This window comes from Stereum hirsutum (genome assembly GCF_000264905.1).
Source record: "Stereum hirsutum FP-91666 SS1 unplaced genomic scaffold STEHIscaffold_4, whole genome shotgun sequence".
Lineage (NCBI taxonomy): Eukaryota > Fungi > Basidiomycota > Agaricomycetes > Russulales > Stereaceae > Stereum > Stereum hirsutum.
In genome coordinates, this window is record NW_006763134.1 from 1,507,626 (window position 1) to 1,524,435 (window position 16,810).

Consider the following 16,810-nt stretch of genomic DNA (forward strand, 5'->3'; position numbering starts at 1 on the left):
GATTTGCCGCTGCTTTCCCCCTCTGACTTGGACCTCATGGTGTCTCCACTGCACGCCATCACGCTCGCCTCTCATTTGCATACGGTCGAAGGTTATCACGTTTTGCCAATCGCTCGGCCCATCGAACTCAAACGCGTCGTCGACAGTCGTCCCGGGGTCGTCAGTATGACCCGCCTCATCCATCCAACCCGCGGCCAAATCGATATCATATGCAGTTCGCGCCTTAACTCCACACACCCTCTCGTCTACTGCCCATGCTCATTGCTCATGAACTTCTTGACGGCGGACGGGCTGGCTGTCTCTTATCCGGCGTGGACTTTTCGCGGGCAGAGCGTTCACACCGATTTACTCCCTGGCTCGTCGTCGGCACAAGACTATCAGTCAAAAGTGATGGACTGGGGCTGGGTGACCACACCACAACCCGTGATACAGGTTGGTTCGTCATATTTCGGCCCGCTACACGTGTCCGGTGGTTTCGAGATTGTATGGCGAACTGACGACACAGCTCCGTAGGGTTCCGCGTTCCATCCAAGTCAGCGATCATTCGATGACGAGCACTGCTTCCGCATGTGTTTCGGCACCCCTCATCCCGTTCAACCACTCCCTCGAGCGGAATCCACGATTTGGGTAACGACAGATGGTGACATGCAAGACGATGCAGAGAATGACTTCGATGGTCACGTCGTCCCAAGTTCTGTATACAGTGATGAAGTCTCGGTGCTCGAGAAATATGTGTAGCGTGGCTTGCACAATTTAATTCCACTTGAAATATTGCGTCACCCTTTCGGATGTCTCACTGCGCTGATTAATTTTCTTCTTAAAAGCTTCGAGTGGCATGTTCTGTAGTTGTCCCTCTCTCGGCAACTTCACAGGTGCGTAAATCTCTATGCGCAGTCATTCGATGCTAACGTTTGAGAGCACAGAATGTGTTCGTCTTTGCCACCCGACACGGTCTCTGCATACGCTAACCCTGTGCACCACCTGTCGACGAATCGTGGAATATCACAGTACCTCGCGGACATGATACTCGGCCACCTTCCCCTCGTCGACATGTCAATCTTGCGGAAGGCCAATAAATTCTGGTACTCGGTGGTTCGCAACTTTCTTCGGCGTAAACATCGCTCGGTTCTGCGTGAGTATGTAACGGACGACATCGCGCTTCGCTCCCTCATGCGGGTGACCCGATCAGTCATATCCGGGTCCGAGGCGCTGGACTATTGCCTTCACGGTACACTCAACCCTTCGTTCACTCCGACCGACCTCGACATCTACACAAACTGCATCTACGCCATTCTAGTCGTGCGCCATCTCATGAAGCACGAGGGCTACGAGTGGATTGCGAGCGCCGATAGAGAGGATGATAATGAGGAGGAATGGGTGGAAGAGTACGGTGGTGCCGTGATATCTTGCTCAACCCTGGTCCACCGCGTCCGTGGAAGGAAAATCCAGGTGGTGTGTGTGTCCCGTCTCTTTTCGCTGCATCAGACGGCGTTTTTCTGGGGGACTCTTGTCATGAATTGTTTGACGGCGGATGGCTTCGCGATGGCATACCCGACCCTGATGACGATAGGCAGAGGTGCGCTGATTCTGATGATCTAACCGGTGCGGCTGACAAATAAGTTTGTTTGCAGGTCTTGTGTCGCCGATCAATATTCCAAAACCGGTGATCGATGAGTGCATCGCAAAGTACGTGGGAAGGGGATTTGATATAGACGTATTCTCTCGAAATGTGGTGCGCATTATTATCTCCTCGTGTTCGCCCCATTCCACTAACCATGATATTGTTCGCGTATAGATATCTGCAGACAGTATCACGTCTGGCGTCGACGACGGAGCTCCATCAATTACGGTGTGTTCGTTCACGGTCCCCGCTTTGAACGCTATCTGACCCTGGCTTTTGTCAAGACACTGGCGAAAAGGCACAAAAAAGACACCATTCTGTGGAACTGCCCTAACACGTACAGAGAATGGGGTGACGAGGGCTGTCTCGGTATGCCCTTTGACTCGGGTCCCGAAAGGGCTCCCGATTGGACGAACGGTGGTACCGGCTGGGTGATGGGCGGGCACGACTGTGGAGGAGAGTGCGACTATAAGAGTGTGCCCCGAGTTTGGTGGGAAACAAAGATTGTTTGTGAGTGGGACAAGGAGATGTTGTGAGGTTTCTAGCCTGTCTGTTTTCACCCATGCTGCTCTACTCGGCCGCCCTTGTGCAATATGAATGTGTTGCTCCTGCGCATATGTTTTTTTTTTGGGTGGAGCCTTTCGTGCTTGAAACAGCCGCATCACAGCACAGCCTGCGATGGTATCTCAAACATCCGCGTATCGGTATAAGAACTTGTCGGCGGCCCGATTCTCATGAGTCGTCAAATATGTCGACTGTCTCCGGTACGTTGTCCATGTCTAAATTGCACCTGCGCTCTGACATGTTCGCCAGCTACCGACCTTTCAACCCGAGGAGGTCTGTTCAGTGCGTACGCAGACACCCTCCTGTCAGCCTCAGTCGACGATGCCTTCAACTATATCAGATTGGTATCGAATTCTGGAGGGTCCGCTCCCGCAAGCTATCCTTTCGCAGTGCTGGACAGTAGAACGGCGAAACCCTTGACACTTACGGTGAGGGGTGTTGTGCAGGATTTTGCATTAGGCGACGAAGGTGACGGCGGAATGTGAGTTTCGCTTATTGCACTTTTTGCCCAGCCAGCAAAACTTTGTTGACTGACAAAAAAACAACAGGCATCCATCCGGTTTTGGTGGCTGGGAGCTGATAGCCTTTACAAGGCTTGTCCCCGGTTACACCGCTTGGTATGACCAATTTCGTGCGCAAATGCGCGGCATCGCAAACATCATACAGGCTATTTTTCTGCACCTCGGTCTCCCCCCCCCGGCCAATACCATCGACCTACCAACGGCTCTAGTTCTGAGGAGACGTTTGCTACCAGGAGACTTTCATCCGGAGGTGCAAGTACGGGCGTGTGATGGTGAGCTCTGCGCGGCTCGCGATGGCGACTTAGACGTTGGAGATTTGGTAGACGTTTCAGCGTGGTTCGATATCGCCGTGATGAAAGGGAGCGATGGGATCCCTAGGACTGCGGTTTTCCTGGCGTTTGACCGCGTTGTACGGATTAGGCGACAAACGGAAATAGAGATGATGGTACGTTGCCCGATTGAACCTTTTTGTTCAGGTGCTCATCTATAGGCAGGATCGGGTTGGGCTGTTTGAGCCTTCGCTGATTGCTTCGAGGTTTGATTACGTTTACGGGGAGAATTTAGGGTGGACAGTCTTCGACTATCTGAATGACATCGGTGCGTACTAACAGCTCTTCGCTGGGTCTCTCTGATATGAACCGTCCTATAGCCGCGACCGACGAGGAAGCACTGACAATCGCCCGCGAGGGAAACAAGAACAGGGAGGGTGTACTGCGATCGGGTGACATATGAATAGATGATGGCTATTTGTACGGGTGTAGACACGTTACATGTACAATCAACTGTATGCGAGCGTGCTCTGAGCGTTGTTTCCTTGGCACGTGTGTGAATTGTGGAAAAGCGCCACATCTTCGTCTCTACCACTCTCTCCTCGCGTGCGACTGTGCTTCGATGGCTGTCATAAACGGTAAGCCGACCGCAATGTTACCTCGTTCTGTTCTAATATGTAGGCAGACGATAAACGACGCCTGACTCTGGTCGATGTATCAAGATTCTCCGATGCATGGACTGGGCGTGCAGCGGTATTGCCCACCTGCGAAGCCGAACTCAGCGAGTGGTTCTCACTGGCTCTGAACGAGGCGAGGACGGGAAACAGCTACCCGCTTCATATCGTTCGCGCTGGAACAAACGAAGATGTTCGTTTGTGGATTCAAGGTGTGGTTTTGGAAAGACTGCTGAGAAATGAGGGCAGCAAAGGCTTGTAAGTACCATTGTAAAGCTCTCGTGCTATGCTTACACGAAACAGAGGCCTAGATGATGAAGTCGAGCCCTGGTTTGGGTGTCAAGGAATACGACTCGGTGCTGGGTGGTCCGATTGGGGCCCCGCGTTTAAGAAACAGATGGATGCGATTCGAATGATCGTAAATTCTGTTTTTCTCAAGCTCGCATTGCCACAACTCGACACAGACGTGCCAGAAACGCTATTCTTGCGGCATGTGACGGAGGATTGGGGTGGCGTGCCTTTCGGTGTACAGAGCTTGACTGAAGATGGACACGTATGCGAGTGCAGTAAGGGTATGATGTCCCGGGGTGACGTTGTCGAAATGAGGATTATTCCGCAGGTCGTGTTGGTAGTTGGACGAGACGGATTGCCGCGTACAAACATCTTCTTTGACTGGGATAAAATCGTCAAGATTCGCGACCGGTCTTGGTTTTTAAAAGTGCGTTTCCCCTTATCTCAAAGTTCGTAACCTCACCATGCGCAGATGGATCCCCCTGGTCGCTGGCTAGCCACCGAATGGAGAGGGGGTCACCACGTTGGTGCTCCAGCGTTTGAAGACATAGATTTCAAGCGTAGGGGTCCACTCATCAATTACTATTCACTGGATCTGATGCGCGCACTATAGAAGGCACTCTCAGCGACAACATGATTGCACAGTTACTCGCTAAGACTTCAGGTTCAGGACGTCCGCTATTAGACAGAAGTATAGACGCTCAGAAAAAGTTGAGCGGTAGAATAGTCGTAGAGCGAAATACCGAGACTGGATACCGAATGTGTGAGGAAGGGGAAGGGGATGGATGATACCGTGTGGCGAGGGTGGTGTTGACGAGCCGCTCATGTGGAATTGACATGCTATGGACTAAAAGTGGCGGATTATGTTGGAAGTACGTAATGGCATGTGGGTCTGTACAAAGTGTCTGCAATAAGGGACCAGGTGCCGCCCGGAGGGCAAGTGTATCCCAAACGACGATATTCCAGTCGACCTGCCCCATTGGGACGGACTCTTAGTACACTAGCAGTGCCTCTCTGCGCCGTATTCTGAATGTCGATGTAAAGGACACGATGGCAATGCGCACAAAAGTGGGCACTGTGCTCTCACCTCGTGGCCTGCAGCTGTGGCGAGATTCAGGGAGTGTTACAGTACTCAAGTGCATTAGCACTGAAGTTCAAGCCGAGCGCAAGCTCGCCACTGAAACAACACTGAAAGATGGTCGTGGCATCCACCACTTGTTCGAAGAGTGGGTCGTTAGTACTAGCGGCTAGTAATTTTTATCGCGCTCTTCAAACTGGGCGAAGCCCTGCCGCGAGAGTGGCCCGCCGTCTTCATTCCGTGAAGCCAAATTGGCCAGAAGATACAACATGAATATAATGGACAGCTGAAGGCCGTGGTCGCTAATCGACCCATAGGTGGGACCAGGTGGCGCCCGGAGGGCAAGTGTATCCTATGGGTCTTTGGGTAGCGCCTCCGCAAAAAGAAAGGCCTAAATGCGGATACTTGTACGATACGCCACAGCCACGTAGCTTGATCCATGTAGTTTGCAGTCATACGGGAGTTGTCAGCTTCCACCATCCCGCACCGGGCACGATGGTCGCGCACTGTGAAAGACAGATAGGGTGAAATTCAGCTAAATTTAGGGTGAATTTCACGTTTCACCCAATTTTTGGTGACCGCTGCTAGACCTACAGATGGCTTCATTGAAATTCACCCAAACTTTGCAGGGAACAACAAACCTCTAAGAGATCAAGATAAACTCAGGTATAAATATAACAGAGCAAGATATACCATGAGGTTGACTCTGTCAACGTCGAAACTGTACAGTACAGGGTGCTGTGAATCGAGACTGCGAACTCGAAGGGCGGTGGCCACAAAGCACAACAGAGTGGCGTAGCTCTGTGGTGCCGATGACGTCATAGCCGAGTCCCGCTCAGCTTCACTCGACTCGATGCTCTTTGCTCTCTGCAACCACCACCACTAACTCTGGCTTCTCATTGACGTCGAACACAGCTCTCCTTTTGATATAGTTATACTCTAGTATGTCTTCTGGCCGCCGTTCACGCCTCACGCTTTCCCTGTAGCTTGCCTTTCCTGTCTCTGTACTATGATCTCAGTCCTTGAAACTTGACACTTGCATTCTCGCTGACAAGGAACGCGATTCAACTCTCCTCGGTAACGATTGGGACAGGAACGTAGGGAAATTGTCGGAGACGTGGATTCTAAGGTTACTTCAAAGGTGCAGTCGTCCTCCTCTTCCCATTTTTTCCCGCTTTCAGGAGCACTATGTACTTCATAGTTAGATACAGTATAAGTGGAGATTGCTTGCTACTTCACAAGCTATCCAGGTACGCCACTTGCCACACCAATCTCGCCCCCCTCGGTTATCGTGCTTATGATGTCGGTCATATATTGATGCACTTGCTGACCCTTGACAACTCTCGACTTTCTTCCATCTCTCTCATGTCATTTCTTCCATTCTCTCTCTCCCTTCAGCCTCTCGATAGAGTTATATCTTGCTGTTTAACTTTTATGGAGGGTGGACCCGCTGAGGTAGGTCACCGGTGTGGCTTCTCAGTATATTGTACTGTGTAGGAGCATGCTACCCCTAATGTATTACTGTACACACATAATTCCTAATTAATCAAATTTCTCTCGTGTTCCTTGTTCTCTCGGGTGCCCAAACAAATAGACTCGCAACACATCAGCAGGGTCTAAGCTGAGAAGTGTGAAACGGCAGCCATACCTCCTACATAGAGTCAGCCCAAGATACGTGGATTTTCACCCGAACCCTGATTGAAATCTTCGGGTGAAAACGAAAACAAACACTGTGAATTTCACCTAAACTTTTCACCCAAAATTGAGGTGAAGCCGATATCCGTCACCTAAGAATTGGGTGAAAATCCCATGCGTCTTCGGGTGAAAAATCAGGGTGAAATTCACCCAATGCGTACCCCCCAGTGGGTCCCTCAAGGGCCTCAGGGCATGTTTTCCAATAATACTTATCCCGGCGCTGTTTCCCTTATACGGCTACTTTCAGCAAGGGTTCTATATCGTCCGGCTGCAGTAACTTTATTCACTTACTAGGGTCACACAACCTAACGGAGTCCCCAAAGATGCGTCCTGCAGAGCCTTGTTCTGCTATGTTTAGTGCACCTATCCGGCTCATCAGTCAAGCCCAGTGTACCCTATATCCTTACTCTAAAGGCGCCCACGTCTCGCACAGAGCAACGATCATCGTTCCTAGTCACTTGTCGCATTTGTCCAATTGCAAGCTCCTAAGCTCTCGCTATTGCTTTCATTGTGCTGAATGGCTCCGTATTGGGAAATTTACGAACAAGAACTCCATGACAAAGGCTTCGGCTTTCCCGTATGGCACGCTGATCCTAGCCAAAACGGGTTCGAGGGTGGGTTCGAGGTGAAAATTGGTGATGTAGGATACATGTCGTCAGTCGCCTGCTCTTTGTTCAGTATTGAGACTCATTAGTACTCATTGTTCTATTCACTCATATTCAACTGCAGAATGGGCAAATTTCATCGTGTCTTCAATGTTTGTTATGGCGACACTCGCTTCGACCAATACGGCAGTCTGCGGTCTGAAGATGACCCAGCCTATTACCCCAACATCTTTGGAGTACCACCAAATCATCAACCATTTCAGCCTCCGCAGCGACATTGGACGACACTGGAGGGGGATGTTCCAGAGGTGTTGAGTTCACACAGTATTGGCGTGAGGAGGACAGGTGTAGAGATGGGAATCCAGCCGATGAATTCGTGCGTAAACTTCTCCTGAAGCTCGATTGCAACAAAAGACACAACTGATGTACATCCTTGGCTACAGTCCCGTCTCCGCGAGTGTTGGCTTCGAGGTCACTGCTAGCAAGAAGAGGAGCGCCGTACTGTTCTTTCGCGAGCCAGGTTCATCGGAGCGCTTAAAAGCGCTTCCCTCGTTACTCCGAGAGTACGCCGAGCATCTCTGGGAGACCTGGGACGACTTCACCGCCTCCATTCCTCAGCATAGTCGACATGGAGGTTTCTTGTTTTTGGTATATGGCCATGTCAAGACTACATCATGGGCTTCGATGGTTTTAGAGCATGATAATGATCGATCCAAAACAACCTCTTTCAACGTCGCTGTTCCTATCGTGGGTTCACTCAATTTCCACCAGAGTCACCAGTCTCAGGTCCTCAGTGTATCTCCGATACCCAATCACGGTCCCCAGACTCCTCGAGGCCAGCTCGAACACCCCCATGACATGCCTTGTAACCAGACTGTGTTTATCCGTCGTCTCACAAGCGCGAATCGATCACTTCTAGCCAAATTTCGCGGCATACAAACTGCGTCCCGGAACTCGAAATCTAGAGCAATCCCTCAACCGCCACAACTTGGAATGCACAACTGGAGCTCCGTGGAATATGAAGCTCCCACAACGCGCGACTCGGATATGCAATGGTTTTCAAGTGCATCCAGCCGTCGTGAAACTTTGCCAGCCACTCCTTCCGATAGCGCAGATCCCGACCACCCACAAGAATTGGTCAGCAGTCAGAACATAAGTTATATTTCGTGGTAGTGCTGATACCCCAGACAGAGACCCGATCCTCTCGAATATCTGCTTCAATATATTCTCGAGGTAAATCTTCTTGCTAAACAATTGTTTCATTGACTCACCGCCGGCCTGTTCTGGCAATTGAAGAATAATGAAACGGCTTTCCGGGCCAGTGTCTCAGATGATGATGTTGACAGACTAAGACAGGTTCGCTGTACTTCCATGTCCCTTAATGTGTTGTCTGAACTTTGACGGCTTTCAGATATATCGGCTTACGTTTCCGTATCACGAGCCGGAATACCATGATATGATAGAGAGGCTAGCGCCGCCCATAGTATTCACAACCAAATCCACCGCCGTATTGGCGCTTAACACCACCCTTTGTTGGTCGCACACGGGCGAGGCTGTTGTCGGTCCCAAGACGTCAAATGCCCAGCTACTACACGAACCCATGGATTCCGATGGCCCTAAGCATGAAGACATGTCTACATCATCTTCGAGGGCCATCGAGCCAGAGGTACGTGAGAGGCCGTCAACTGACACGATTCCCCTCCTACCCCGCAGAGCACTAATATCAACTACTTGACTCACACGCTGGTAGATTACCGACATACAGGCCGAGGTGGCTTCGCCTGGGCACGTCAAGGTGGAAGAGGATTTATCGGACGCTCACCTTGTGAAGACGGAAAACTCAACCAGGCCCCACATCGAAAGTGGGGCGCTGTCAGGGGGGACGTATGAGCCGAGGACGGACGAGAGCTCGTTCAACGGTGTGATGCCGCCATGGTCACCGCCGGCCCAAACGTCCGCAAGCAACCCTGGTGAAGCTGGTTATGGGGGCAAAGTGTCGATACGTGGGTCGAACCGTCATTCGTTGGGGAGCGCGTCGTCGTCGCATTCGTCGATTTCGGGTCAGAGGCTGTTTGAAAGGCCGGGGAGCTGGAGGCCTGAACTCAAGACGCCGAGGTCAGGGCGGGATTTGATTATGGCGGCGAAGAGGGCGAAGTCGTTCCCTCGAGGTGCGTCTCATTCTTCATTTCATTCTCAGTTTTTCATATCTACTTCATTTCAATACTATCTTTTCACATTTTTGTTTCTCCAATCATATACCTATCGATAATCGAACACGGAATCTGACCCCATTCATCCACTCTGCGCACAACGAATTGAACTCGCAGACTCAGGCCCCCACACCCTCAACACCTACATCCGCATCACCCCATCCTGCGACTCCCCCTCAACCTACGACCTCCGCCTCGACCTCTCCCAAATTCAATTCAAAGACCTCAAACGGCCCGTCGTTGCGTACGACCTCGCGCAATTTGCGACCGAACCGCCCTCAAAGTTCATGCGGCTCTCGCACTCCCGTATCCCATGGTACATCGACGTGTATCCGCAGAACGCGGTGGGTGTGACGCTAATCGATCTGTTTTCGACGATGCATGGGTGTTTGTATCAGAGGATTGAGGAAATCGATTTTGAGAATACGGAGATGGGGGAGGAGGATAGGGCGAAGATTACAGCGAGTCGGAGGGAGAGGGTGGGGGGGTCGAAGGAGGAGGTGGAGCAGGGGGTTTTGATGGTGAGTTTTATTCGTGGGCGAGTGTACGTGCGAGAGGCTGATGCTGGCGTTATTATTTTGGCTGTGTAGATCGACTTCTTGCGACGCGACTGTATCTTCCTAGGCTTGAAGGGAACAGACAAGGAAGGCGTCTACGAGATGAGGACTCGTAAGGCATGAGCGATTGACCTGTCGCGCCTCCATCTCATCCACAGCCGGAGCCCATACACCTTTCGGTTCCTCCTTCGAATATGTTGCATCTGATCGCATATGATACTTCTCCTCACATCAAACCGCAGTTTTCCTCATTGTAGAACCACCACCTCACCTAAATCTCTTGCCACCATACCGTTCAAAACGAACACTTCACGCCTCACTCCTGCCATATCCTCATTCCCAAAACTATATCAACCATGTCATACACTGTTCTGCCACTCATCCATGTCGCAGCGCGTCCCCAGTTGCTGTTGCGGTCCCCTCTCCCTAGGCCTGTTCAAATGTGTTCAAATGTGCCACTGATTGTGTCGATGTACTGTACTCATGTCCCGTGTGACCCCCCGCCGTAGTATGCTTAGCAATATATAGTTAGAACTACGACCAAACCACCTCCACGTCTCCAAACCAAGAGATACTCATACCTATGCTGTCTTCAGCGACCTCGGACTACTCGGACGCGAACAAGGGCGCAACCACTGCCAACAGGGGATCGGAGTTTGAAAGTTAAACCTGCACGGCGAACTTCTACGCGTACGGGTGGCGGTGGCGCACAGACACAGGAAACTCACCCAGCCCTCCTCTTCATCGACACCTTCAACCACCGCCTATCTCAACTCATAACACGCTAAATATCGAGGAATGGAACGACAGATAAATATACGATTCAATCGATTTAAATTTATGTATGTTTGTATATATTTTCAATGCCACTGTCGGTGAGTCTTGTCAGAGTTGAAGCAACTACGTACGACCGCAAGAATTATTCAGAAGTCGAGTGAAGAGACGGATGGGATAATGAGAAGGGGCCGGCCTCGAAGCTTTCGAAGAGCGGACATTCGTCGCGAGTCCATGCCACGAAGGACCGCACTACTCGCCACCAGAGCACAGTCATCAGAACCAGAAAGCAAAAACAACAAAGCTATAGGCAACAATATACCACGAATCAGGCAACACGGGCATCAAAAAAAAATTCTATTACACACCACAAAGGAACCAGGCAAATCGTCCTAGTCCAACCAGGAAGAAGAAAGCAGAATCGGAAGACAAAACCAGCGCAATGCAATGCAAAAAGGCCAACGGATGTCTGAGCAGATTGCGAGTTGCACGTAATGTAGTAAATAAAAGAGGGCGAGCGCTGCACAGTGTCAGTCACAGAGGAGGGGCGAAAGGGATTCAGGGCCGAGTTACACTACACGTACGGGGAGAGCCAGTGAGAGATGTGTGGAGAATGCGTAGCGTAGCGTATCGTGCGATATAAGATAGGTGGTGGAGGATACATGTAGAGGGCACTGGCACTGGCACTGGCAGACAACGAACAGATAGGCAGACAGGTGACACGCTCTATTTTGATCCTGAGGTCTTGTAAAGGATGAGACCGCCGAGTGCGATGGAGTAACCTGTGTACGAAGAGGATAAACAGACTTGATTAGACTCCAAAAGCTTCGACGCAGGAGAATTCAAAACTCACCGATAACCTGCAACGGCGTGATCATCGTCGCAAATATGAGCACACTTCCGGTGATCAACAGGATGTCCTTGAACACGCCCGCGAGGGTCAACACAAGCCCGCTGCCAACACCGACGAGGAATACAGCAGCAACGTTGAGGAAGAACGCCACCGCCGCATTCGAAAGGAGGATGAGTGGCCCGAGGTTCATGAGTTCGTAGAAAGGCGCAAGACCCTCCGTGAAAGGGATGACGAGAAGGTTAATGAGCGCGCAGACGGGTGCGTAGTAGTGCAGGGAGACGAGGGGGTCCATCTTGAGGCCATGGAGGAGAATTTCGATCATGACGAGGCGGGACGCTTCGAACTGAGATGAATCGGGGGTACGTTAGTTGATATCATACGGAAGGAATGGGTACAACATACGGCAACGGCAGCGGCTTGGGTGAGGAAACCGAGCAGGTTGAAGTGAAGCTCTCCGTGCGAGGCCATGGCAACACCGCACGAAATCATCAGCACAATTGCAGCCAACCTGCGGTTAGGGTCCTTGAGGCGGAATGTCCACTGAATGAGAAGAATGGCCACTGGGTTGAAAGCCTGTCAATGTCATGATGCGAGATTGAATATATGGTGTCAGCAGCTGTCTAAGTTGGGAGGACTAGGGGATAATGCGCACCTTGAGCATTTGAATATAAGCGACCGAGAGATGGAGGTAGGCGGTATTGGAAAGGATAAGGGAGCCGGAGAAGAGGAGACCGATGGGGAGAATGGAGCGCATGAACATCTGCTTCGTCATGTGTACATCTTTGACACCGTCGAGGAGATGGGTCGTCCTCTGTAGTATCCGCGTTCCAATGGCCTGTAAATGGACCGACGGGCAATAAATGCCGAGAGGAGAAGGGAGAAATAAGCGCGCGTTCATCACAGAAGAATTCCGACGGTGTGCGGTGTAGATATGCAAGTATAGAAACGTGCGCACGTACCGCAAATGTCAAGTGGAAGGTGACAAGGAAGACAGGGAACTTGAAGTTCAGGGTGTTATAGAGGTAGTTGTTGTATATGATGACGGCCGAAGACAGCACAATCCAGACTGGAATGATGACGGTGATAGGTATCCTGGGTTTCGACGACTTGGGAGCTGGTGTCGACACCGGTGTAGGAAGCGGGCTATCTGCACCATGCTCAGCCTTAGGGTTCACCTCGAGGTACTGAGCGTTTGCCTCCTCATCTCTGGCTTCGTGGTCGGGTTTCTCCATTGGAATTGCGGGGGACGAAGACATTGTGGTCTATGGGTGTGGCTGAAGGGGGCGAAGCAAAGATGATGGTGGAAGTGAAGAGAAGAGAGGACGCCGGGACGAAAGGAAAGAGCGACGGGGTTTATGAGGACGTTGACGGTATAGAACAGGGATGGACGAGACGACCGACCGAGCCTCCCCAGATAACACCCGGCCTGCCCGCTCTGTTCTTCCGAGACATTCTCGTTCAGGACATCCGGCGGCCCGAGGCCGTGCACGACGCGTCCTCCTTGGTTGACGCGCATTGTCGTTGAGCGCATCCCACAGCCAGAGCCGACTGTGCCCCAGGGAATCCAAGACAAGGGCCGCATTATCGTGCTCCTATCCGCTCCCGCCGTGCTTGACGATGTCTAGCCTTCAAGGCTATGTGGATCGTACGCCCATCCGATTCATTTTTCATCCGTGTCTCACCAACTTCTTTTATTTTAGGCCGCGTACTCCTCATTCTACAGGACGGACGCGCCATCGTCGTACGCTCGCCTCTGGTCGTATTTTCAATTTATTTTAGTTGCTGATATCAGATGGCTGTAGGGCATAATGGCAGGATACGACCAAAAATCAAACGTCGTGCTTTCAGATTCGAAAGAACGCGTGTATAGCATGGATGAGGGCGTCGAAGAAATCCCTCTGGGTCTCTACCTCGTCAAAGGTGATATGATGTATGTGTTGCATCAAGTATTTCTGCTGCCAATTGGACCCTCTATTTTAATCTGTCATCATCGTCTCGTATCATGCTTTCCTGTTTGTTGACGCGACCTGAATGCTTTTCTTCACACCGACAGCATCCTCATTGGCGAGATCGACGAAGAACAAGACAATGCACTCGATCTTTCCACAATTCGTGCCGACCCGCTTCCTGCCATCCACTGGTAAAAGCACCTCCGGTCTACCCAAACCGACCAAACCCGCCTCCATACCTGTCTCTCTACCATCCAAACCCGTGTACTCTACGCCCCGCCGCCCCTACCCAGCATATCATTCTCCCCGACGTCGAACTCCCGCGACATAGCCCCCCAACCGACCATCCAGCCAATGCCCCCTCCCGAAAACCTGAAAAAAGGACCACGGCACGTCATACACTTCACCATACTCCTACATCCGCCTCATCTCGCAATTAATACCATATACATACGCCCACCCTGCCACCAATCCCCCTGCAGTTATTCATACCCTTATCACGCCGGCGGAGCAAACGGTCTGGTCTAGTCTAGTCTTGGCGGCATCTGCTGGCGAACAGATATTACGCCGAATATATCAAGAAATAAAGAAAGCGCGTGTGGTGTGGGAAGGAGGTAACTTAGTTTGGACGAGGGGATTCAAAAATACCTGATCGTGCCTCGTTCTCGGGTTTCGAGAGTTGGTACATATGGCGTAGGCGTATTGTCCAGTTTTATTTCTGGTGGTTGGGCGGTTGGGGAGGTTATATCAATCGCGGCAGAGGTTGGTTGGTCCGAAATGACAAGGCGCACGTTCTTCGGCGAAGACAGGTTCAGATGAACATGCTCTTGTCTGTGTCTCGAGTAGAATGGTTAGGCGTGGTTGGTTTTGGGTTCGGGTGTGGGTGTTACGTGGGTTGCGAGAAGGCGGGGACGATTGCGTTGCGGGAGGGGTTACGGTCGGAAGAGGCCACGGGGGGTATGAATGGATGTAATGGGCTCTTAGAAGTGATGTGCAGGTGCAGATTCGACATTGTGATATCAATGCTGTAAGTTGGTCCTGAGGCCTTTCCAAATCGATTCCGACGACACGAAGTACACAGGCGTGCTGGGATGTCCAGTTCTTGAGATGATGCACCTTGGTTCTCATTCGATTTGTCAGAAACCATGGTGTGCTGGCTTCGTCTCGTTCGCTAAGTTTGACTCTCAATGCCTCGTATGTATGTAGTTGCCCTCCGTTCAACCGAACCACCTGTGACCTGCAAAGCATTAACCGGAATTATTCACGAAGTCGGGGCCATTGGCGAGCCTGGAGGCAGTGAACTGATACCCAATCCTGTCGACGGCGATTCCGACCTCGGACACGCGTGCATCTGGATGTCGGCTGGGAAAGCAGACCGAGAGATATATTCACGCGGGGCTGGATACTATCAGTGGCCCTTCGTTCAGACAGAGCGAGGAACACGCCCAAGTCGTCATCGTTCCCCGTTCACGCTCTCATAAATCACGTTAAATCACCACTAGACCATTTGCAAATTTAAAGTCATTTGTGTACAATGATTGCAGCGGGAGGTCGAAGGGAGGGGGGGTGTCGGGTGCTTTGACGGGCGCGGCTGTCCGAACGACAGTCCCACCCCTCAGACGACGACCTTTCTCTCGAGCAATCGACAGCAAAATTGCACGGGCATGTAGCTAGAGTAGAGGGCATCATGTCTGTCAAGCCTTATGGCAGGAGGACTTGTACCGCGTGAGCTAGATTTTTTCCAGTCCGAAGTGTGCGAACGAAGGGCCGATGATAGTAGAACGATTGAGTAGTCCACTGTAGCATCAATCGTCTAACATATCGAAGCGAAAAGGCATCCTCTCCGGTCTCACCAGATTTTCTGGTTCGCTGCATTCCGGTGGGTAAAGCTCTCGTACCATCCCAGGCGCTTCTCTGAAGCCGCATATCGCCCTGTGATCTTGCCAGTCCCTGTCGTCGTCGGTAGGATGATTCCAAAGTCAATGCTATGAAAGAACGAAGCGCGACAGGGAACTATACGCACTTCACCTGACACTCATACCCACAATATTCCGCCGTCCGACACGCCTTACACCTCACCCTCCTTCGCTTCTTACACCCAGCTCTCGCGCACTGACGATCCATGCGAGCCAGTTCGTTCAGAGCGTTAACAGAGATCCACCCTCGACGGATCTCGCAGGTCGCAAACACATTGCTAGTGTTATCCAGCGCCCACTCTTGCAGGAGCGGGGATGGATCGAAGGCCAGGACGAGACAGGTTCGTAGGAGGAGGTTTTGTGGGAATCGAGGGCGAAGTAGGTGCAGGACCGAAGGGGCCGCTTCGACGAGGATAGGGAGGTAGTTAAGTAAGTGGCATACCAAGTCTGTTCGCGATCGTGAAATATTGACCGTACGTTAGATGCAAAGATCACTGCCCTGGCTAGGTATGTACTCACATGGTAATCCTTTAATGACGTCTCCCTTGTTTATCAGAACTCCCAACAGAGCCTCAAATATGTTTCCGCGAATACACGTCGTCAAAAACACCTCAGGCTCGCATACACGGTTGACTTCGACACGGTCAGCGACGACAGTGAGATGGTCGAGGCACGAGATGAAGAACATCATAATAAGCGAAATACACCCATCCTGGTCGTAACCAGGCGAAGGCGTTATTCTTTCTGTGTGTATGAGCCTGGAGAGGAAAAAGGAGAATAGATCCCTGGCCCGGAAGAGTGCGTGCATAAACTCTCTCGCCCCCGCAGACCGCTGGAAACTCGCCTGCGAATGCGATTTACACCTTTCGGAAAGAGCCCAGAATAAGTGGACGAGGGCGCAGAATGTTCGCATTGGGAGCGATGAGACGACGTTGACAGCCCATTTGATGAGTGTTGTAAAAGATTTGGGCCGGTCTGTGGCACGATTCGGATTGAGCACGGACGGGGGTAGTAAGCCAGCCAGAATACGATCGAAAAAGTCTTCGGGAAGGGGACGGTCACGACGATAATCGTTCACCTTCTTGTGGGCTTTAGTTCCCATAATGGAACCGAGTGCTGATGTGCAGGCTTCGATCTCTTCCGGTTCATGTGCGCGAACGAGGAACCTTGACAGGAGAGCGACTGTGTGATCGTTCGGTGCGTCTATGATGCTTGGATTTGTAACGGTTGGTC

General features: G+C 51.4%; 6 protein-coding genes across 6 annotated transcripts; 4 read left to right on the plus strand and 2 right to left on the minus strand.

Annotated features, from left to right (window-relative positions):
• Window positions 1–36: 36 nt before the first annotated feature.
• On the plus strand, window positions 37–3,438 carry STEHIDRAFT_154770 (uncharacterized protein; the record flags this gene model as incomplete). Its single annotated transcript, XM_007301927.1, has 13 exons — window positions 37–432; window positions 514–696; window positions 847–872; window positions 924–1,132; window positions 1,190–1,428; window positions 1,486–1,576; window positions 1,632–1,732; window positions 1,796–1,849; window positions 1,906–2,095; window positions 2,435–2,666; window positions 2,734–3,151; window positions 3,201–3,303; window positions 3,356–3,438. 13 exons carry the CDS (start codon window positions 37–39, stop codon window positions 3,436–3,438), a joined length of 2,325 nt encoding a protein of 774 aa, XP_007301989.1.
• Window positions 3,439–3,590: 152 nt separating this feature from the next.
• Window positions 3,591–4,882, plus strand: STEHIDRAFT_119827 (uncharacterized protein). Its single transcript, XM_007301928.1, has 4 exons — window positions 3,591–3,613; window positions 3,661–3,907; window positions 3,953–4,500; window positions 4,554–4,882. Exons 1-3 carry the CDS (start codon window positions 3,598–3,600, stop codon window positions 4,395–4,397), a joined length of 708 nt encoding a protein of 235 aa, XP_007301990.1. The 5' UTR covers window positions 3,591–3,597; the 3' UTR covers window positions 4,398–4,500; window positions 4,554–4,882.
• Window positions 4,883–9,761: 4,879 nt separating this feature from the next.
• Window positions 9,762–10,208, plus strand: STEHIDRAFT_52681 (uncharacterized protein; the record flags this gene model as incomplete). The annotated part of the gene is made up of 2 exons (XM_007301440.1): window positions 9,762–10,040; window positions 10,119–10,208. Coding segments are annotated over 2 exons (369 nt in total), but the record flags the coding sequence as incomplete, so codon positions are not given.
• Window positions 10,209–11,585: 1,377 nt separating this feature from the next.
• STEHIDRAFT_53184 (TPT-domain-containing protein) lies at window positions 11,586–12,944 on the minus strand (the record flags this gene model as incomplete). Its single annotated transcript, XM_007301477.1, has 5 exons — window positions 11,586–11,641; window positions 11,713–12,055; window positions 12,115–12,285; window positions 12,365–12,547; window positions 12,672–12,944. The coding sequence occupies 5 exons, from the start codon at window positions 12,942–12,944 to the stop codon at window positions 11,586–11,588; spliced, it is 1,026 nt and encodes a 341-aa protein (XP_007301539.1).
• A 293-nt stretch (window positions 12,945–13,237) lies between these two features.
• STEHIDRAFT_75947 (Sm-like ribonucleoprotein) lies at window positions 13,238–14,726 on the plus strand. The gene is made up of 4 exons (XM_007301551.1): window positions 13,238–13,357; window positions 13,413–13,453; window positions 13,515–13,642; window positions 13,766–14,726. The coding sequence occupies exons 1-4, from the start codon at window positions 13,330–13,332 to the stop codon at window positions 13,854–13,856; spliced, it is 288 nt and encodes a 95-aa protein (XP_007301613.1). The 5' UTR covers window positions 13,238–13,329; the 3' UTR covers window positions 13,857–14,726.
• A 739-nt stretch (window positions 14,727–15,465) lies between these two features.
• STEHIDRAFT_145826 (uncharacterized protein) lies at window positions 15,466–16,334 on the minus strand (the record flags this gene model as incomplete). The annotated part of the gene is made up of 3 exons (XM_007301929.1): window positions 16,097–16,334; window positions 15,685–16,024; window positions 15,466–15,611 (listed from the first exon to the last, which is right to left on the minus strand). Exons 1-3 carry the CDS (start codon window positions 16,266–16,268, stop codon window positions 15,467–15,469), a joined length of 657 nt encoding a protein of 218 aa, XP_007301991.1. The 5' UTR covers window positions 16,269–16,334.
• Window positions 16,335–16,810: the final 476 nt, after the last annotated feature.

Excerpts from the sequence above, each read along its gene's own strand:
- STEHIDRAFT_119827 (XM_007301928.1), top strand. Across the intron at positions 3,908-3,952 it reads AATGAGGGCAGCAAAGGCTT|AGGCCTAGATGATGAAGTCG; the intron begins GTAAGTACCATT and ends TACACGAAACAG.
- STEHIDRAFT_75947 (XM_007301551.1), top strand. The coding sequence starts at position 13,330 with ATGTCTAGCCTTCAAGGCTATGTGGATC. Across the intron at positions 13,358-13,412 it reads CCTTCAAGGCTATGTGGATC|GCCGCGTACTCCTCATTCTA; the intron begins GTACGCCCATCC and ends CTTTTATTTTAG. Across the intron at positions 13,643-13,765 it reads CTCGTCAAAGGTGATATGAT|CATCCTCATTGGCGAGATCG; the intron begins GTATGTGTTGCA and ends TCACACCGACAG.